At 36.2% G+C, this 22,299-nt stretch overlaps 1 protein-coding gene across 2 annotated transcripts in view; it reads left to right on the top strand.

The window, feature by feature from the left end:
* The window catches only part of PLOD2 (procollagen-lysine,2-oxoglutarate 5-dioxygenase 2), a gene marked incomplete at both ends in the record, with an annotated part of 112,596 nt that extends 91,033 nt beyond the window's left edge, over positions 1 to 21,563 (top strand). Inside the window, 10 exons of one of the 2 annotated variants that reach the window (XM_084231277.1) lie at positions 1,490 to 1,594; positions 3,497 to 3,622; positions 5,770 to 5,911; positions 7,033 to 7,095; positions 8,088 to 8,201; positions 18,487 to 18,552; positions 19,576 to 19,680; positions 20,852 to 20,998; positions 21,105 to 21,230; positions 21,408 to 21,563. In XM_084231277.1, the coding sequence (XP_084087403.1) occupies positions 1,490 to 1,594; positions 3,497 to 3,622; positions 5,770 to 5,911; positions 7,033 to 7,095; positions 8,088 to 8,201; positions 18,487 to 18,552; positions 19,576 to 19,680; positions 20,852 to 20,998; positions 21,105 to 21,230; positions 21,408 to 21,563 (1,150 nt within the window). The remainder of the gene's footprint in view (positions 1 to 1,489; positions 1,595 to 3,496; positions 3,623 to 5,769; positions 5,912 to 7,032; positions 7,096 to 8,087; positions 8,202 to 18,486; positions 18,553 to 19,575; positions 19,681 to 20,851; positions 20,999 to 21,104; positions 21,231 to 21,407) is intronic. The other variant, XM_084231278.1, reaches the window with a different exon arrangement.
* Between the last annotated feature and the right edge of the window lie 736 nt (positions 21,564 to 22,299).

Genomic DNA, 22,299 nt, shown 5'->3' with positions numbered 1-22,299 from the left:
CCTGTGGGACCCTCCTCCAGTGGCCGGGGAGCAGCCGGGGATCGAACCGGTGCTGCAGAGGCTTCAGGCAGCTTCGCAACCCAGCGCTTAACTGCTGCGCCACCGGGGAGGCCCACTTTTGCAGTTTTAATAAGCTTTCCTGGTTAATGTTGTGTTTGACAATGGATTGTTTGGAAAAGGATGTGATATGGGGCTGGACTCTGACAACAACAGGACATGATAACTGGAGCCAGCAGTGAGGGTAGGATTTCAGAAAAGGAAAGAGGAAAGCTCAATTCCAGAAACCATAAGTGGAGTCGTAATGTGTCATATTGGTGTTACGAGTGGTCCTCCTTACTGTTCTTTGTGATAATGATATAGACTTCACCAAGAAATGTGTACATAATAGTTTCTCATTAGGAAGCAGGAAAGTGACTACCTTGGAAAGAATTTCATGCAAATAAATTTTAAAAAGTGCCAATACCTTAAGAATTATACATTTGTAGCTCCAAGTTTCATGCAAAGCTGAGTGGTTGGATATATAAGATTTTTCACTCTCTGTGAGTGAGCGCAACACATTATTTATTTAAAGATTTATTTATTTATTTATACAAGCACTGGGGTACAGTCAGAAGCGTGGGAGGGTGAGAGAATTCACCAGAGCCAGAGTGGGGAACAGAACAGGCGGACTGATGAAATACACTGCTGAGGGGAACAGCAGGCACGGCAGGAGAGGTCTGCGCACCATGTGGGACCCTTGCCAGAGGCTGGGGATCAACCCGGTGCTGCAGAGGATGTGGGCAGCCTTACAGCCCAGTGCTCAACCACTGTGCCACCGGGGAAGGCCCAACAAATTTTTGATTTATGAAGAAAGTTGTTGGTAAATTTATTTCAGTAAATTATTCCCCCTTTAAGAGAAAATTAAATTTTAATTATAAATTACCATTTTCTGACAGGAGGGAATTATTTTTTTAAATACCTGAAAGTAATTAGTTTCACCTGGCTTACCGTTTTTGTGTTGCTCTACTTATGAACATCTGTGTTGATAAACTTGCCATTTTACAATTTAAGACAGTATTTGTCCTTACTATTTTGATTTGAAAAGTATGGTAGAGAAATCTTATTTTACATATAAATTTCTTTTTTTTTAAGCTTTTTTTAAAGATTGATTTATTTATGCATACAAGAGCTGGGGTACAGTCCATAAGGCTTGCGGGGCGGTGAGAGTATTCACCAGAGACAGAATGGGGAACAGAACAGGAGATTGACTGAAATGCACTGCTGAGGGGAGCAGCGGGCGAGACAAGAGAGGTCTGCTGTGCCATGTGGGTTGCTCCCTGGCCAGCCGGGGGATGGAACTCGTACTGCAGAGGCTGCAGAGAGCTTCGTAGGTTGCGTCTTAACCCCTTGAGCCACCAGGGAGGCGCCTTACATATAAATTTCATGTTAACATTTTTATTCAGCAATATTTGTTTTATCTAATTCTTTTTCATTTCTTTTTCAACCGCAGGGATTTTTGCCGTCAGGATGAAAACTGTGAATATTACTTTAGTGTGGATGCAGATGTTGTTTTGACAAATGCAAGGACTTTAAAAATTTTGATTGAACAAAACAGGTATTACTTAAGATCCCTTACACATTTATTTTTTAAATGATAGTCATTTTCTTTTTTTTTTTTTTTAAAGATTTATTTATTTATTTATCCATTCATTCGTTTATTTAATTATACAAGTACTGGGTACAGTCAGAAGCGCGGGAGGGTGAGAGAATTCACCAGAGCCAGAGCGGGGAGCAGAACAGGCAGAAGGACCGAAGTACACTGCTGAGGGGAGCAGTGGGCGGCAGGAGAGGTCTGCCCGCCATGTGGGATCCTCCTCTGGTGGCCGGGGAGCAGCCGGGGATCGAACCGGCGCTGCAGAGGCTGCGGGCAGCTTCGCAGCTCAGTGCTCAACCGCTGTGCCATCGGGGAGGCCCAAATGATAGTCATTTTCTACATCTGTGTGGACACCTTAGTCTCCAAAGTTTGTAATCTTTTTATTCTAATTAGTTTTAATTAAGTCAAATAGAAAACCTGATACAATTAGATATATTTAATGTTATTTATGATCACAAGTGTAATATATCATTATTATATTTGGCTTTTTTTAAGCTGAAAGCTAGTTGAAATAATGACATGACTAATACAAGTTTTTGCATTTTTTTTAATAGAGAACTGTTGGTCCATATACTTCCTCTTGAGTAGTTTCATGAGCTATTCTTAAAATTACTTACCTGAACTGAACACTACTATTGTTCAGTTCATTTTAGAAGTAATACTGGGCCTCCCCGGTGGCGCAGCGGTTGAGCGCTGGGTTGCGAAGCTGCCCACGGCCTCTGCAGCGCCGGTTTGATCCCCGGCTGCTCCCCGGCCACCGGAGGAGGGTCCCACATGGCGCACAGACCTCTCCTGCTGCCCGCTGCTCCCCTCAGCAGTGTACTTCGGTCCTTCTACCTGCTCTGCTCCCTGCTCTGGCTCTGGTGAATTCTCTCACCCTCCCATGCTTCTGACTGTACCCAGTGCATGTATAAACAAAACAAACAAACAAATAAATAAATAAAACATGCCTCTATAAAAAAAAAAATAGAAGTAATACTGAGGAACTTCATATTTCATGGTTACTTGGTAAATTTTAGATTATAAATTAGATTTCCCTGGCATCTTTTAAATTGTAAACTGGGCTGTTTCAAGGGGACAACTTTCTGGTAGTGGTGAGAGAGAAGTTACCTTGGCAATTACCTCGATTGTATTTTTTTTTTTAATTTAGCTAAATGATCATAAAAATTTTACTGTTATCTGGTATAACACAACTTATTTTAAAATATGTAAAGCAAAAGTAATACTTTAAAGTAATGTGGGACTTAATTTAGAAAACTAACATACTGACAAATATTACAGCCCATCTTCATTCATTTTTTCTTTAAAATTCAATAAATATTTATTAGATACTTTATTGCACCAGGGGCTATTATGTCTGCCCAGTGACAAAAATACTGGATTTATTTAACATAATTTCTGAAATGCTTGAAATGATTAAGGTAGCTTCACTTTTTTTAGATACAACTAAGTTACTTTTAGAAGTCATTTGGGCTAAGGGAGCTTTGGTGGTGGGAGTGTTATTTAGCAATGCCTGAATGGAGACTCCTGTACTTCCTAAATACAAACTATGATGTAAACCAGTATTACTTCAATAATTTTTTCTTAAATTCATTTTTATGCTTTCATTAGTATTTTTAATTACTTTTGTCTTATTCTTTGTTATTTTATTCTAAGAAGCATTGTTGAACATCAATTGTGTACTTATTTAAGCAGAAGTAATGGAAAGAAATTCCTTCTTTATGTTACCTTTAGTTTTTTAGACTAACTACATGTGTATTGAATGGCTTTGTTGTTTTCTTTGTCATGCTAAGCCCAGAACACTTAACTCTGTGGCAATTTACAAATACATAATTACTTGGATTTGAATTTTTTTCTAACTAGAAAGATCATTGCTCCTCTTGTAACTCGTCATGGAAAGCTGTGGTCCAACTTCTGGGGAGCACTGAGTCCTGATGGATATTATGCTCGATCTGAAGATTATGTGGATATTGTTCAAGGGAATAGAGTGTAAGTGACTTAATTTATTAGTTTAATTTAAAATATTATAATCCAAAATGTGATTAACATTGTTAACATTAATGTGTTTTTTTTATTACTTTTCTTTATGTTTAATGGAAATTTGAAAATCCAGTGATCACTTAGGATCCTGAAATACTACTATCAAATTGATATTTTATAAACTTTTTGAAGTTCAAAAGAATGAACTGTTAATGGAAAATAGGTAGCCACTTTATGGTTATTAGGAAAATAATATTATTTAGTTAAAACTTTGGGCAATGGAATTTAGGTTAGTTAATTTATTTAGTGACCAGGTTGAAGGTTGTTTTGATAGTTTTTAAAATTTATAAATAAACAAACAGGAACATCACCAATAATTAATGCCTTCCCACACTTTCTATTGCAGGAGTTTGTTAAATGAAATAGATCATATTCTACTTTGTTCACCAATATCTGATTTCCATTTCAAGAATTTAAAAATATATATACTTTTTATAAAATGTGACCATGATTGATACTTACTTCTGAAATAACAGTTGTTTTTAACTAAAATATTCGCAATTGAAGTTTGTTTTTTTTTTTTGCTCAAGTAATATTAAGTATGACTTTTTTCCATACAAATGATGGATGTGAGTGACAGAGATATATTGCCACAATTAGAACTGAGTTCTTTCATGACTGGAAATATATGCACTTAAATTTAGGGGAAAAAACATACATACTTGTCATTAAACAGTTGAGTGGTAAAAGATGTGAGAATAGTAATAGTGAATTTAAATGATATAAATATGAGAAAGACCTTTGTTAGCTTCAGGTAAGAAACTTGACATCTGAGACAATACCGCTGAGGTCAAATTTTATTATTTCAAAGTACTTTTGTTGACTGGGATGATTTATATGGACCATACACTTGATATCGGCTTGGTATAGCTGGAATAAGCATTTGCAGAGGTGGAATAGAGAACTCATGTTTCATTTAAGTTGCCTTAAGCACTGGTGATGTCCTTGTCCACCCTCCTGTCATTGTTGTCTAAAATATACGGGAAATAATATGGTAGAGGTTTTTGATTTAGTCAATAAAGGAATACACTTCATATCCAAAAACTACATGAAGGAATTTGACATCTTTTGAAACATGTATTTGTGTTTTTCTTCAAAATTGAAACATTGCACAATCTACCAGTGATTACTTTTTTAATTCAAGTGATAAATCCTATACAGTGTATATTTTAAAGGTTTATTTTATTTTTGCATAGAAAAATTGGGGTGCAGGCCAGAGGTGGTGGGAGATCTGAGAGATTTCAGATTGAAGAACAGAACAGACAGATCTACTGAAGTACACTAAGGAGAGCAGTGGGCGAGACAGGAGAGGTCTGGTGCGTTCTGTTGGGTCAGGTCCCTGGCTAGCTCCCAGGCTGTCATGATAAGCCATGGTGGTAGCAGTGCTGAGACTTAACCCCTAAGCCATCAGGGATGCCCCGAACAATGCATATTTCTTCATACCTTCATTTTTGTACAAACACTTGAGATGCTTAATGGATTTCAAGAGAATATATTTTGGGAATGATTGACAAATATCTTAATAACTAGTTCTTGGGGGTGGGGGGTGCCCTGGTTGTAGTGTTTCCTAATTTCTGTGATGTAAATCCTTCTTCCATGACTGATTTCAAATTTGCAAATGTGAAATAAGCGAGTATTAATTTAGAAAGTGAAGCTAAAAATCAGCTCTGGGGAACCAGGGTGAGTTAGTTGGCTGTAGCATACCATCTGTTGTATGTGATTATTTTTGGTATCAGATTGTTTAATCTTAAATGGAAAAACTGCGGTATAACAATATTTTCTCTAATGACAAATTGAGGGACAACAGCCATAATGCCCAATGAATATCAATCTAAAATTGAAGTTTATCAAGGGAGATAGTAATTTAGCTCATAAAAATGTGGTATAGACCAAGTTGTCAAGTAATCTCATATGTATTATATGTATATTGTGTTTATATATTTGTCAGCTATCTTAAATGTGTTTGCAATTTTAAATAATCCAATAATCATATATACAAAATTGATAAACATGTGAAGAATTTATTTTAACATGATACTAAAACATTCAATATTTTGTATTTGTGGTATTTTGGAATGTCTTCTCTTTCCTTTTAGAGGGATATGGAATGTCCCATACATGGCTAATGTGTACTTAATTAAAGGCAAGACACTGCGATCAGAGATGAGTGAAAGGAATTATTTTGTTCGTGATAAATTGGATCCTGATATGGCTCTTTGCCGAAATGCTAGAGAAATGGTAGGGTTTAAAATGATGACTTGCTTCAAAGTCCTTATAAAATGGCTTGCTTTAACAGTTGATATGTCAATGTGAGTTTGATATCTCTGTCTTTCTAATTTGTAAGTACTAGCCAATTTTTTTGGTTCTGTTTTGAATATTTGGGAGCAATTATAGAACATAATTTGAAAATGTTAGGTTTGGTGCTTAGGATAACTCATAAACACTAGAATTTCAGTGGTAAATGTGGATTTGTTACAAATCAGCTTTGCATTTTTAAGAGTTCATCTTTAATTTCATTTGAAATTACAGTAAAAATGACTTAATTAAATTAATTAGGTAAGGCCAAGTAAAATGATCATTTATACATTTAAGAACACATTTTTGTTCTGAAATAAATATCCATGTTTTCTCTATCATTATTAACATTGTTCTTATAATAAGATGATTTCTTTACCACTAAAATGGGTGAAGGATTAAGATATGTAGAATATATATGTATATATATGAATTTAATGATATATTGCTATTCTAAAAACAACTTTCATTTTAAAACTTGAGTAACTACAGAAAATATTTGCTTTTTCAAAATGTGCAAATGTTTAAAGTATATTTTAAAATTTCCGTCATATAAATGATGAGATTATTCAAATTTATCTAAGCAAATAAGATTTGGGGAAAATCAGAAAAATTGGCAAGTATTATTTTCTTTGTTTTTAATAAGGCATGTATTGTTTGAATATATTTGTTTCCCTACAAATCTTTCTGCACTTTTTCATTGAATATCCTCAGTACCTGTGATTGTAATCTGTGCTCATGTTCAGCTAATTTGACTCAGTGGTGCATACTGGAATGGCCTCTCTTACACATTTTTTCCTTTGTCTTAATTTTGTGTCTAATGAAAATTCTGCTAAGGAATGAGCTTGGATTTATGTTTGACACTCCCCTCCCCCAAAAAAAAGAAAGAAAGAAAAAGAAAGGGCTGGAGTTATGTGCGCTGAGAGCTTTGCTTGTTCTGCATGTTGTTTATAAAGCGCATTTTGGAATGTCAGCTTTTGATCAGGGCTGCTATTTTTATTACCTAAGAATACTGAGAGAGTGGGTTTGCAGGTCAACTTACCCAATGCTTCTCTTCATTTTAGACTTTACAAAGGGAAAAAGACTCCCCTACTCCGGAAACATTCCAAATGCTCAGCCCCCCAAAGGTGTTCTTTTTATTTACTTTTATTTATTTTTGTTTATTAATACTATATATGGTATTGCCTTGCAGTAAATTTTCTTCAAAAGTCTCCTTTCCACTTAGATTGGTAAAATGTTGGTAATCATTGATTTTCAATCTGTACATATGCGTGTGTATGCTTTGTGCATTGGAGGTGAACATTGTGTCATAGTCAACTCTTAGTTCTTTGGGCTGATTTACTTTTTATAGTTAAGATATTTATGGATGAGAAAATTTAACCCAATACTGTTTCACTAGCTTTTCCAGTTTATATTTTTTTGTTTTATTAAGGGAAAGAAGGGGTAGATGTAAGTATAGATACATATTGATTAAAATGCGATTTGGATACTCTTATTTTTTTTTTAACTAATGTTTTATCATTTAAAACAGGTACAGAAAGAAACTTCTTAACCTTAGTGGTATTTGCCACTTTTATTTGGTTGGGGGCAAGGATATAAGACTTAATTGCTTTAGCTGCCTTATAATGTATGAGTAATTTCTGTGGTCAGATTTCAAAAATTAAGATGAAAAATTAAAATAAACCGATGAAATAATATTGACACTTGAATTCTTGTTTAAAAATATGTTGGCTTATTTGAAAGAGAAAAAAAGCCAGAAGAGGTAAAATTCATTGTATTTTGGTGTCTCAAAAATATTTCTCCTTCTAAACAGGAATTTTTTCCCCCAGATGTCTACATCTAGCATCAATGAGAAAGGGACAAAAACAGTCCATTCTTCCTCTTCTTTTTTTCAGTTGAGTGTCAGTGCTATCAATTAGTTTTGTGTGGTGTCTGAATACATAACCAAGTTTTATTTTTTTTAATTTTAAATCATGCATGTTTTATATGATAAATGAAAATGCATGTTCATGAATTAAATATAAAAGTTAAAATTTGCATTGTCTGTATATTTTTCCTATGGTTAGATGTATTTTTTGTACTTCTAAGATTGTTAATACTGATGTTTTTTGGCATTTAGGGTATGTTTATGTACATTTCTAATAGACATGAATTTGGAAGACTGTTATCAACTGCCAATTATAATACTTCCCATTATAACAATGACCTCTGGCAGATTTTTGAAAATCCTGTGGTATGTATTTTATACTCAGCTATATTTATTATTTATTTTCTCATAACTCTAAATGGATGTAAATCAATTGGGATGATAATAGGAAACTGTGGTCAGAAGCTTTTGTTTGTTTTTTTTTTAAGTTATATTATCTTTAAAAAGATAAATTAACTACATGATCTGCAAAATACTTATAAACTTGATTAATAGTATTTAAAAAAAACATGCATTTGAAATGGGGATGGAATCATCAACATCTTTGATTTATTCCAGTATTTCAGTTTTATATGTACAAAGATACCATCAATTTTTAATCACGATTTTAGAAAAAGTATTTGCAAGTAGCTCACATATGACATACATTCTGATTTTTAAGAGGAAATTACAGATGTTAGCTTGGAAAATACACTTACTATAGGCACTTTATGTGTTGTTTATAAAAGTTTTGTGAATGTGCACCAAAGATAACCATAACAAATGGCTGACTAAGTGAAATCAGCATATAAAGAAAGTCTTAAGGAAACTATTTCCTTTTAGACTCTAAACTTATCTCCCTTAAGGATTTGAATATACAGGGATTAACTATTTTTTTGCCTTGCTGAGTCCTAATTTCTTTAGTCAAGTTGGCATATTTATCCAAGAGAAAATACTCTCTTGAATAACCATCTAACCATCTTTGTAATACAATTATTTAAGATTTTCCTTTGCCACAGTGAAGTTATAAATTAAAAAGATTGGGTCAACCTGATTAGAAGTGTCTTTTATTTTGTAGGAGTGTTTGACATTTGAGGACAGTAAACATAATGATATCTTTTTTTTTTTTTAAAGATTTATTTATTTATACGAGCACTGGGTACAGTCAGAAGCGAGGGAGGGTGAGAGAATTCACCAGAGCCAGAGCAGAGAGCAGAACAGGCAGAAGACCCGAAGTACACTGCTGAGGGAACAGCGGGCGGCAGGAGAGGTCTGCACGCCATGTGGGACCCTCCTCCGGTGGCCTGGGAGCAGCCGGGGATCGAACCGGCGCTGCAGAGGCTGCAGGCAGCTTTGCAACCCAGCGCTCAACCGCTGCGCCACAGGGGAGGCCCCATAATGATATCTTAACACTGTTGTAAGGGGGAAAAAGTATCATTTGACATGTTTGCATTGAAAAAGTTCTTTTGTTCCATTTTTAGCTGCAGTATCTTCATATTTCTCAGCAGCAGAATTTAAAAGAGACTTTTCTTCATGGTTTGGGTGAAATTACATATATTACATCAGTACTAAGCTTCTTGGTATTTTGAGGTATAGATTTACTTGATTTCTTGGGTAATGTTAGCTTCCTGACAACAATGTCCACATTATATTGAATTTTAGATATTAATGTAAGAATGTAATTGTGAGGAGAGTATCAGATATTAATGGGACTTGCTTTTTGTTCCATATTTTTGCTTTGTCTTTCATAAATTAGTTTGATCAATATACCTTTTGAGGAATATTTCATAGCAAATATTTGATGATTTCTCATTATCACTCAGAACCTAAAAGATATTAGGTAAAGTAACACAGTTTATTGACTATTTGATAGATAGTTTAAAATGAAAAATAATATTAAATACTTAGTGTAAAATTTTAGGGGCTTATTTCTTTATTTTCAAAAAAAAACCAGTAATGAGGCTTAGGAAAAAGTACATAACGTATGACTAATTTCCCCTCATTTTTTAATCAGAACACTCATCAATCAAAATGAGATAATAAAGTAATTTGATCCTTATGATTAAGTTAGCAGGGGTTCTCTGAATGTGACCACAAAAGATATATTTCAGACAAATATCTTTTGAAACATTTTTTGATTATAATTATTTTGAGCCATACAACTCTTTCCTGTTGGCTCCCTCTATTTGTACTTTGTAAAGAGAAAATTAACGATTTTGATAAGCAACCTAAATAGGTCTATGAAGAGACCTTTTTGGATCAAATCATTCAATATATAACTGGATTTTTAAATAAAACACTTGATCCATTTTACAGGTCCTGACACAAAAAATGAGTCCTTTGTCCTCTTGGGAGAAATTCACCAGAGAGCACTAATTGTAGGGCAAGGCTTTATTAAAGAGACATATGAATGAGGGAGCCAGTGTGGGAAAGGAGAATATAACCTCGCTCCCTGGATGGGTTTAGGAGGAGGTATTTAAAGGGTAAGTCCATGAGGTGGGGAATTGGAGAGCTGTGCCATAGCTTGTTTTGGTTTAGGCTGTGCCTGGGATGCATAGATGGGTTACATTCCAAGCGTGCAGTATGGGCTCTAGGTTTTCTCCCTCTGGGAAATTCTAAGATAACCATTAGTCAAGGTGTAACTCATGATATATAAGTCAAGACATCTTATGGTCTGTGTGGGGTACCGAATTGTGTACACGGCTCACAATTCCAAGATTTAGTTCACATGGTCAAACAGGACTTTGGGAATTTATCCTATCACTGCAATTTCTCTTACCTAGGCTGTCTCACCTAAGAGACAAAATCCTAAGAAAAGGATTACTTAGCCAGTGTTGACAAAGTTGAAGTATCTTATTATGTGGTTTATACCTCAGAGATTGATCAAAGAGAACAGTTTCATGAATTAGCATGAAGTGGAACTCTTTTTCAGTATACAGTTTTATATCTTAATTTCAGTAGCTAAAAAGTGAAAGTATTAGTAATCCCACGATCATTCTTTGATACATATTAAAAGCTGAAGTTTAATCAGAAATATAGTAAAAAATAAAGATTGTTAAAGAATAATTCATATAAAACTATGATTGTCAATTGATTTGATATTTATTTTTTGTTTTTATTTGTTGGCAGGAGTTTGTTCATTATCCTTTACTTTTAAGCAAATAGTCCCAAGATAAACTCATACCATTTGTGGAAACATGGATGGAACTGGAAGGGATTAAGCAAAATAAGTCAGAAGGAAAAAGATAAATATCAGATGGCTTCACTTATATGGGGAATATAGAGAAATTGAACAAAGGGTCAGAGAAAAGACAAAATTTGCAAGCTAATCATAGACTTGAGGCATAGGTGGGAGAAGGGCATGGAGAGGTAAAGACAAGGGAAGGGTAAGCACAGGGACTGCGGCTATGGATCCCAGGTGCTGTGGCGGTGGAAGAATTATGGAGACTACACCTGAGAGGAGAAATATATACTGTCCAAAAATTAACAACTATGTAAGAAAAAAATTTAATGAAAAATAAAAGTAAACAGATACTCCTACCCAGAATAAGCTATGGTGCTGCTGTCCTACTCCCTGTCTCATGGACTTACACTTTATTTTTTTTAAATATTTTTTATATAAATTTTATTGTTATATTCCCCATACAATTGCAGCCCCCCATTCTAACCCCAATCCCTCCCCTCCCGCCCCCGCACCCCTAAAAGTGTCTCTGGTTCATAGTTTTTTGTTGATTTTGATTTTCACTTTCTTATAGTTATTCATTTCCTGGTCCCTTATTTAAGTTTTCTAGATTCCTGCTATGAGTGAGACCATCCGGTATTTTTCTTTTTCTTTTTGGTTTATTTCGCTGAGCATGATCCCTTCCAGCGCCATCCATGTTGCTGCAAATTGCATGTGTTTATCTTTTTTGAATGCTGAGTAATATTCCATGGTATATATGTACCACATCTTCTTGATCCAGTCATCTATTTTTGGGCATTTGGGTTGTTTCCAAAGCTTAGCTATTGTAAACAGTGCTGCTATAAACATAGGGGTGCAGGTGCTCTTTGGAATTGATGTTTCTGTGTCCTTTGGGTAAATACCTAGGAGTGGAATTGCTGGATCATATGGAAGCTCTATGATAAGTAGGTCCAGAAATCTCCACACAGCTTTCCACAGTGGTTGGACCAGTTTGCACTCCCACCAACAGTGCAGAAGAGTTCCGTTTTCTCCACACCCTTGCCAACATTTGTTGTTGCTAGTTTTTTTAATATGTGCCATTCTCACTGGTGTAAGATGGTATCTCATGGTAGTTTTGATTTGCATTTCCCTGATGACAAGTGATGTTGAACATTTTTTCATATGCCTGTTGGCCATTTGCATTTCCTCTTCAGAGAAGTTTCTTTTTAGCTCTTCTGCCCATTTTTTGACTGGATTATTTCCTTTGTTGTTGTTGAGTCTCATCAGCTCTTTGCAGATTTTTGTGATCAGTCCTTTATCATTAGTGTTGGGTGCAAAAATGTTCTCCCAGTTGGTGGGGTTTCTCTTTGTTTTTGTTATTGTCTCTTTTGCTGTGCAGAAGCTCTTTAATTTGATGTAGTCCCAGCTGTTTATCTTTGCCTTCACTATCACTGCTTTGGGTGATGTGTCTGTAAAGATGTATTTGATGTGCAAATCACGTAGTGTTTTGCCTATATTTCCTTCTATATATTTTATGGTTTCAGGTCTTATGTCTAGTTCTTTAATCCATTTTGAGTTGATTTTTGTGTATGGTGTGAGGTAGTGGTCAAGCTTCATTCTTTTGCATGTAGCGACCCAGTTTTCCCAGCACCATTTATTGAACAAACTTTGTTTGCTCCAATGCATATTCTTTGCTCCTTTGTCAAAGATTAGTAGACCATAAATCTGTGGGTTTATTTCTGGATTTTCTATTCAATTCCATTGGTCTGTATGTCTGTTCTTGTTCCAATACCATGCAGTTTTGATGATTATGGCTTTGTAGTATAGTTTGAAGTCTGGGAGTGTGATGCCTCCATTCCCTTCTTTTTTTTTCAGGAGAGCTTTGGCTATTCGGGTTTTTTTGTGATTCCATATGAATTTCATCAATAATTGTTCTATTTCTTTGAAGAATGACATTGAAATTTTGATTGGAATAGCATTGAATCTGTATATTGCTTTTGGAAGGATGGCCATTTTAATAATGTTTATTCTTCCAATCCATGAGCAGGGGATGTCTCTCCATTTCTTTGTGTCTTATTCTATTTCATTTTAACAGTGTTTTATAGTTTTCTTTGTATAGGTCCTTTACCTCTTTTGTTAGATTTATTCCCAAATATTTGATTTTTTTTGTTTCAATAACAAAAGGGATGGTTTTTTTGATTTCTTCTTCAGATTTATTGTTTGTGTATAGGAAGGCTACTGACTTTTGCGTGTTGATTTTGTATCCTGCCACTTTACTGAATTGATTGATGAGTTAAATTAGCTTTTCTGTGGAGTTTTTGGGATTCTCTATGTATAGAATCATATCGTCTGCAAATAGTGATAGTTTGACTTCTTCTTTTCCTATTTGGATTCCTTGGATGTCTTTCTCTTGTCTTATTGCCCTGGCTAGGACTTCCAGTATTATATTGAAAAGCAGTGGTGAGAGTTGACATCCTTGTCTTGTTCCAGATCTTAATGGAATTGCTTTCAGCTTTTCACCATTGAGAATGATACTGGCTGTTGGCTTGTCATAGATGGCCTTTATGATGTTGAGGTATGTTCCTTGTATCCCAACAATTTCAAGGGCTTTTATCATGAATGGGTGTTGCACTTTGTTGAAAGCTTTCTCAGCATCTATTGATATTATCATATGGTTTTTATATTTCTTTTTGTTGATGTGTTGGATAACGTTGATTGATTTTCTGATGTTAAACCATCCTGTGTCCCTGGAATGAATCCTACTTGGTCGTGGTGAATTATCTTATGGATACATTGTTGTATTCTGATAGCTAAAATTCTATTGAGGATTTTTGCATCAGTGTTCATTAGGGAGATTGGCCTGTAGTTTTCCTTTTTTGTGTTGTCCTTGTTCGGTTTTGGTATTAATGTAATGTTGGCTTCATAGAACGTGTTTGGTATTGTCCCTTCCTTCTCAATTTTTTGGAAGAGTTTGTGAAGGATAGGCACTAATTCGTCTCTGAATGTTTGGTAGAATTCATTTGTAAATCCATCAGGTCCTGGGCTTTTGTTTTTGGGGAGGTTTTTGATTACCATTTCAATTTCGCTAATTGTAATTGGTCTGTTTAGGTGTTCTATTTCTTCTTTATCTAGCTTTGGGTGATTGTAGAGTTGTAGGAATTTGTCCATCTCCTCTAGATTGTTAAACTTGTTTCCATATAACTGTTCATAGTAGTTACTGATTATTCTTTTGATTTCTGCTGTGTCCGTTGTGATTTCTGGTCTTTCATTGATGATCCTGTTTATTTGTGCTTTCTCCCTTTTTTCCTTTGTGAGCCTGGCTAGGGGTTTGTCTATTTTATTGATTTTTTCAAAGAGCCAGCTCTTGGTTTCATTGATCTTTTGGATTGTTTTTTTAGATTCAATTTCATTTATTTCTGCTTTGGTTTTTATTATTTCTTTTCTTCTACTGGTTTTGGGGTTTTTTTGTTGTTCTTTTTCTAGATCTTTGAGCTTCGTGATTAGGTTGTTTCTTTGCGTTCTTTCTTGTTTCTTTATGTGAGCTTCTATTGCTATATATTTTCCTCTTATTACTGCTTTTGCTGCATCCCATACATTTAGGATATTGGTGTCCACCTTGTCATTCAATTCAAAAAATTTTTTAATTTCTTCTTTGATCTCCTCATTAGTCCAATGGTCTTCCAGTAGTGTGGTTTTTAATCTCCATGAGGTAGGAAAGTTCCTTGCCTTCTTTTTATGGTTTATTTCTAGTTTGATGCCTTAATGGTCAGAAAAGATGGTTGATATGATTTCAATCTTGGTGTATCTGTTGATGTTTGTCTTGTGCCCCAGTATGTGATCAATCCTGGAGAATGATCCGTGTGCACTTGAGAAAAATGTGTACTCCGTTTTTTTTGGGTTTAGTGTTCTATAGATGTCTGTTAAGCCCAATTGCTCTAGGTCCTTATTTAGAGCTTTGGTTTCTTTACTTATTTTTTGTCTTGTTGATCTATCCATTGTTGATAGTGGTGTGTTGAAGTCTCCCACTACGTATGTGTTTTCTCTGATGTCTGTTTTCAGAGAGGACAACAGTTGTCTGATATATTTTGGTGCTCCTTCGTTTGGTGAGTATATGTTAATGAGTGTTATTTCTTCTTGAAGTATTGTCCCCTTAATCATAATGTAGTGACCATTGGGGTCTCTTTTTATCTTTTTGAGTTTGAAATCTGTTTTATCTGATATAAGTATAGCTGTTCCTGCTTTCTTTTTTGGTCCATTTGCTTGTAGGATTGTTTTCCATCCTTTAACTTTGAGCCTATATTTATCTTTTGTAGCTAAATGTGTTTCCTGGAGACAGCAAAAGGTTGGGTTTTGTTTCTTAATCCAGGCTGCAACTCTGTGTCTTTTTATTGAAGAGTTTAGTCCATTTACATTTAGAGTTAATATTGATATGTTAACATCTGTATTTGCCATTGTGTTTGTCTTTCCTTTGATTTTATTTATTTATTCTTTTAATAACTTTTTTTTTTTTTTGGCCTTCTTTCATTGTTATTCGTCCCTCTGAGGTTCTGGCTTTAGGACTCCTCGTAGTATTTTTTGGAGTGGGGGTTTAGTTGCAATGAAATTCCGGAATTTCTGTTTGTCTGGGAAGGTCCATATTCTTTCTTCAAAGAGGAAGGAGAGCTTTGCGGGATAGAGTATTCTTGGTTGGCATCTGTTTTCTTGGAGTCTGTTGACTATGTCCCTCCACTCTCTCCTTGCCCGTAGTGTTTCTTCGGAGAAGTCTGATGTCAGCCTGATTGGTTTTCCTTTGAATGTTATCTGTTTCTTCCCTCTTGCCAGCTTCATTATTTTTTCCTTGTCCTGGATTCTTGGGAGCTTTACTATTATGTGTCTTGCTGTATTTTTCCTTTCGTCGTGGAAGTTTGGTGTTCTTCTTGCTTCTTGTATATCAATTTTCAGCTCCTTCTTCACATTTGGGAAGTTCTCTTCAATTATCTCTTTGAATATTTTCTCTGTTCCTATATCTCTCTCCTCTCCTTCTGGTATTCCTATAACTCTTATATTTCCTTTCCTCATGGAGTCAGATAGTTCCCGAAGTCTTTCCTCGTACTTTTTCCTTCGTACTTCTCTTTCCTTTTCTGTTTTGGTTCTTTTTATTTCTGTGTCTTCAAGATTACTTATTCGTTCTTCCATTTCATCTATTCTGCTTTCATTGCTTTTCCCAGAATTCTTTAGTTCTTCCATTAATTCTTTGATCTCCTGCATTTCTTTTACTTCCCTCTTTAGGGACTCAATTTCTTTCTTCTGACCATTGTTTTCCCTCTCTAGGGACTCAATTGCATTCTTCTGATCGTTGATTATTTTTCCCTTATCATTGTTTTCCTTTATGACTTCTGTCAGTTTTTTTAATCACGGCAATTTTAAATTCTCTTTCTGGAAGGCTCAGAAATTCTTCCAAGTTATTGTCGTTGCAATCTGGGGGCTGGTTTTCTTTTTGTGGTGTGATTTTTCTCTGGAGAGTTGCTAGGTTGCGTGTGGTTCTTCTCCTCCCTACTGTCTGTTTTCTAATTTGCCGTATGCGTTGGGACACTGTGTTGTTGGGACTGGCCGGCATCTTGGGTGGGCTTCTCTGCTCCCCTCTGGTTCCTCCAGGAGTCATCTGTCAGTTTCAAGCAGTCTTTACTGGAGAAAGGTCCCTGTTCTAAAACGCCGATGTGGGGACACACTCCCCTGTGCGCCTTGTCTGCCCCGGCGGTGGGTTCCTGCTCCCCCTCTGGGCTTGGACTGCAGGCCAGAGGGGGTCTGGCGTGGGCGAACTTCCCCCGCTCACCTCTGGCTCCTGAGGAAGCCTTCTGCAGGTAGTCTTTACTGAAGAAATGTCCCTGTTCTAAAATGGTGATGTGGGACACACTCCCTGCACGTCTGGTCTCAGGCACACTCTTCTGCGCGCCTGGTCTGTACCGGCTGTGGGTGCTCGCTCTCCCTGTGGGCTCAGACTACTTGTTCGGAAGGGGCCCGGTGTGGGCTAACTCCCCAGCTGGCCACTAGCTCCTTCAGGAGCCTCTCCTAGAGCCCTTGGGGAGCTGATTTTCCACCCCGTGGGACAGGGAGCAGAGCGGGGATGGTAGGGTACACCTCAACGGCTTTGGGGTGCTGTGTCTGCCTTGTGCCCCACCGTCGTGGGGAACCCATGCCCCTAATTTCATGCCCCGGGTCTCAGTTCCAAAGCCCTCAGTTCCAGGACGCGGGCTGTAGCCCAGATCAGTGGCGCGGGAATGGCGCCTTTTGAATCCAGCTCCCCTGCCTGGGCGCCTTGTTCCTGCTCACTAAGGGAGGGCCTCCGCGCATCTCCCCGCAAGCCTAGGTCGCAGGCGCGGGGACCTGGGCAGCTGCGATCCGATCCGGATCCGCGTCTGCTTTTTCAGCGCGCCGCTTTCCGCACAAGCTTACCGGGCGGCCGGGGCTGTGTGCTGTTGCTGGTCTCCTCCTGGGGGAGGAGCCTGGTGCTCACCTCCGCGGCGGATCCTGCAGGGTTCTCCACAGCTCCCATTCACGGGGTGTGGTGGCTGAAATAGTTCCTTTCCACTCACATTCCCACTTGCTGCGTCCGTTGTTCTTGTTGGCCGTTTTGGTTTGTTGTTTCCCTCCTCTCTGCCGGTCGGAGAGTGCCGACTTTGTGGGCGGGGGAGGGGAGCAGTGTTCTGCGCTTCCCTCCCTTCTGGTCCTCTTTTATGGCAACTTTCTTCTTTGGGCAGTTTGCTGGAGTCGTCCGTTTATCTTCCGTGTCCCAGTTCTCACTGGGACCTGCCGCTTTTCCTCCCTATTAACTTTTTTTAATGGGAGATCTTACTCGCAGCGTCTCCTCCCCGCCATGTTGCTCCGCCCCTCTCCTTTAAATTTTTTTTTATACAAGAATTGGGGCATAGGCCAGAGATGCAGGGTGTGAGTGGATTCCCCAGAGACAGAGTGGGGAACAGAACAGGCAGACAGACTGAAGTATACTGCTGAGGGGAGTAGTGGATGAGAGGTCTGTCCCCTATGTGGGTTTCTCTCTGGCCAGCTGGGAATCGAACTTGTGCTGCAGTGGCTGTGGATTTCTTCATATGTTATGTCTTAACCCCTGTGCCACGAGAGAGGCCCTGGACTTACACTTTAAATCACTACCCCTTCATATATGCATTAGATTTATTGTAGCATCCAAATCTAATCACTGTAAAAATTACTCAAGTTTTAAAATCGTGTGGTATATATCTTCACCTATGAAAATGTCATGTTTCATAGAATTATATGAGTACGCACAGTGTCAGGCAAATTTTAAAAACAAACAGTGGTTTCTGAGAATTCCTGTTGTGTTCACTACACAGTCATTAAAAAATTTAGTGATTTCTAAAATGTGCATAATTTATATTTTGTATAAAATATTTCTGAAAAGGTAATTAGTTTTAATCTGTGCATTTGATTTTGTTGTAGGATTGGAAGGACAAGTATATAAACCGTGATTATCCAAAGATTTTCACTGAAAATATTGTTGAACAGGTTTGTATGAGTTACTACTGTGATGTCTAGAGCATCTTTGATGATTTCCAGAAGGGATTACTTCACTGCAGTACTGCTTCAGCAAAAGTTGTGAAACACCATATGACTAAATTCATATAACTGAATTACTAGGTCAGCAGAATCAAGGATCAGGTAGTTATAGAAATGGCGAGCATGGAAATTAGGAATGATTTTTATATAATACCTTCTTTTTCAGCACAACCCCAAATATCATAGTTCTCTGAAACAACTAATATAAGGATTGGCAGATCTCTGGCACCAGATTTGTTCAGTGAAGGATTATATTTGAAGGAAATTGGGATCCAAGAATATGTTCAGAGAGGCCTTTTAAAAATGAACTCTTTTAGTGTTCCAACTAGTACCTCATTTCAGAGAATGTAAAGCTTCCTCAAGTCTGAAATTTATTTTTTTTTACTGTGAGAAAAAAAAAAATACTACCAAACTATGACAATTGTTTGCTAGTCATTTAGATTTTTTTTTTTATCTTGAACATGCTGGAAGAGTTATATTAGACTTGTTAAAACAAAGAGTTTATCATATATCCTAGTGACAATTTTTCATTTCAGTGGCAAATCATAGAGTTACTTGAAATAAAATAGTCACTTTAAAATGCACTTTAACAAAAGTCATCTGAGCAAATGCAACAAAAACTAAATCTGCTGTGCTTGTGCACAAAGAAATACAATGAGGGTAGAATGAAAATTTTACCAAGCATATACCTATACTGTGATCTTACAGTTACATCACAATGGCTCTCTGATCATTTCTCTAATACATCTTGATTTCACAGATGTTTAAATTAAAAAAAAAAAAGTTAGTATGAGAGAGTTAAAAAGGAAAACCCTATTAGAATTGCTTGTAAATATAATGTCAACAATGTTGGGTGAACTTCTTAAAATGTGAGGTGAATATTAAGTATTCTGTCCTACCATTTTCAAAATGCCATTTATTAGTTAAAAGTCATTAATGTTATTCTCATAATGGTGATGCCATCTTTTATAGCCTTGTCCAGATGTCTTTTGGTTTCCCATATTTTCTGAAAAAGCATGTGATGAATTAGTGGAAGAAATGGAGAACTATGGCAAGTGGTCTGGGGGAAAACATCATGTAAGTTGAAATTTCACACAAAAAAACTAAAGTGCATATGTGGGCTGGGAAAATAGTAGGTATTATGAGAATTCAGAGGGGATTTGTCCATGTTGTCATACATCTCTGAGTCCTACACTAGAATGAAATGGCTAGCCAGTACTTCAGGAGAGCTCTGTTTCCACTCTAATTCTGTAACTATTTAACATTTTTACCTGTCTGGGCCTCAGTTTCTCATTTATGCATATAATTAGACCTGATAGTCCCTCAGGGTCAGTGTCCTGGAGGTTGGGGATGGAAAGATGCATTATTATTATAATATTAAGCAATATTGGGATATTGCTTTTCAACAAGTCACCTTTTATTCTCTGCATTTTCACAGGGAGTTATAGTGAGAATACTAAGATAAAATTTTATCTGATTGACTGCCAAGTTTGTGTGTGTGTGTAAATGTAAGGGGGAATGTGTTTGAATGCATAATTCAGTTTTGCATTTACATTCAGTGTTAAAGACTTGGCAGGAAGTATTGTGGGTATTCAACATGTTTTTTTTTTGCTCTAAAAATCCATAGATGCTAGCTCCTTAATACCAAGGAATTTAAGTGGAATATTTTGGAATATTACTGCTTCTGAATATTTACACACCCAGCTAGTTAGCTGAGCAGGGAGACAAAAGTTCAAAGTGTGAGGAAGTACTTGACTTCACCAGTTGTAGCATAATGAAAAGTGATCATGGGAGGACTTTGCAGTGCTCCAAAATAGAAGTGAGACACCTAGCAGGGAAAGATCGCTACAGTGGTAGGTAATCCAAAAAGGAGCTAAGCAGAATCTATCATCCATCACAGTAAATAAAGCTTCCAGAAGGATCTCTGTGAAAAATTTATTTTTTAGGGAATAAGGGAGAGCTTCAGAAATCAATTTTATTTACTTTATAGCCAAACCTCACACACACATTAAATAAGAAAGAAAGGAGTCTACTGAGTCTGTAATACTTGTTTCATTATTGATACATTTGCAAGCCTGGCATGTAAGTTATTTTTGATAGTTTTACAGTTAAAGCAGATGGTGTGCTATAATTGAACTGTTATTTTTATTGTTTATTATGATCTTGCAGTTGAAAAAATTCCAAGAGACTATATAAATATGAGTTGCATGTGGACCACATTTTATGATTTCATTAATGCTGTTTCTAGGATAGCCGTATATCTGGTGGTTATGAAAATGTCCCAACTGATGATATCCACATGAAGCAAATTGATCTGGAGACTGTATGGCTTCATTTTATCCGGGAGTTTATTGCACCAGTTACACTGAAGGTCTTTGCAGGGTATTATACGAAGGTAGTTATCCTCCCATTCCTCTTGCTTATGGCCTGTTTTCACACAAATGTTCTACGTTATATTTTTGTTGATAAGTAACTCCATCAGTTTACTTTGCTTTTTTTAGGGTTTCGCGCTATTGAATTTTGTAGTAAAATACTCCCCTGATAGACAGCGTTCTCTTCGTCCTCACCACGATGCCTCCACGTTTACCATAAATATTGCACTTAATAATGTGGGAGAAGATTTTCAGGTAATTATGGCTTTTATTTATTACATTATTCAAAAGAAATATGCTATTATGAGGAGGCCTTTGCCTTAATTTTATTTTATTTTTTTAGATTTTGGTTTTGATGGTACAATTTGAATTTTATGACTAATTAAAAATTAAACATAGTAAGCTGATGTACTTTTTTTCCATTTCTTTTAGGGAGGTGGCTGCAAATTTCTGAGGTACAATTGCTCTATTGAATCACCACGAAAAGGCTGGAGCTTCATGCATCCAGGGAGACTCACACATTTGCATGAAGGGCTTCCTGTTAAAAATGGAACTAGATACATTGCAGTGTCATTTATAGATCCCTAAGCTTTTTACTTTTCTTGGAATTGAATTTTCTTTGGGAATGAATGACGGACATGAATATATCTTTGAAGTTGTGCTTGAGAAGATGAGAGGAATATTTAAATAACTTCAACAGAACAACTTCATTTTGGGCCAAACATTTAGAAAAACTTTTTGTAAAAAAATTGTTTGATATTTCTTATTGTCTGCTCTGAGCCTTAAAACACAGATTGAAGAAGAAAAGAAAGGACAAAAGTTAAAGCAAATATTTATTTCTGTGCCTTATTGTCTCTAAGAATAATGATAATTTTTTTTTAATTTTGTGTTTCAGTTGATGAAATATTCAGGTACAAATGTACAAGTGATAAATAATATTTTCTTATTTAACAAAATTCTGGGAAGTATGATATTTAATAACATATAGATAAATTGATATAAATGAAAATTGACAATTTCCAATCGGAAAACCAGGCTTCTAACTGAATATGATGCAATTGATTGATTGATTGTGTAAGATTTTTTTTTTGCCTACCTATGCAGGTAGCTTTTTAATAATTACTGAGGGAATACAAGGAACAATCTTACACATCATATTTTTCCCAAGAAACAGTAAAACACAATATACACACATGTCCAGTTGAAAGCATTTTGTTTAGATATTTAGACACTTTTTTTTTTTTTTACATTTGTAGTAGAAATCAAGCCCTGTGTTTCTCAGATTAATGTTCCAATGTATATGCTATTAAGTAGATATTAGATT

The sequence above is a fragment of the Talpa europaea genome (genome assembly GCF_964194135.1).
Source record: "Talpa europaea genome assembly, chromosome: 4".
In the NCBI taxonomy this organism is placed as follows: domain Eukaryota; kingdom Metazoa; phylum Chordata; class Mammalia; order Eulipotyphla; family Talpidae; genus Talpa; species Talpa europaea.
This window is presented reverse-complemented; position numbering and strand designations above follow the sequence as displayed.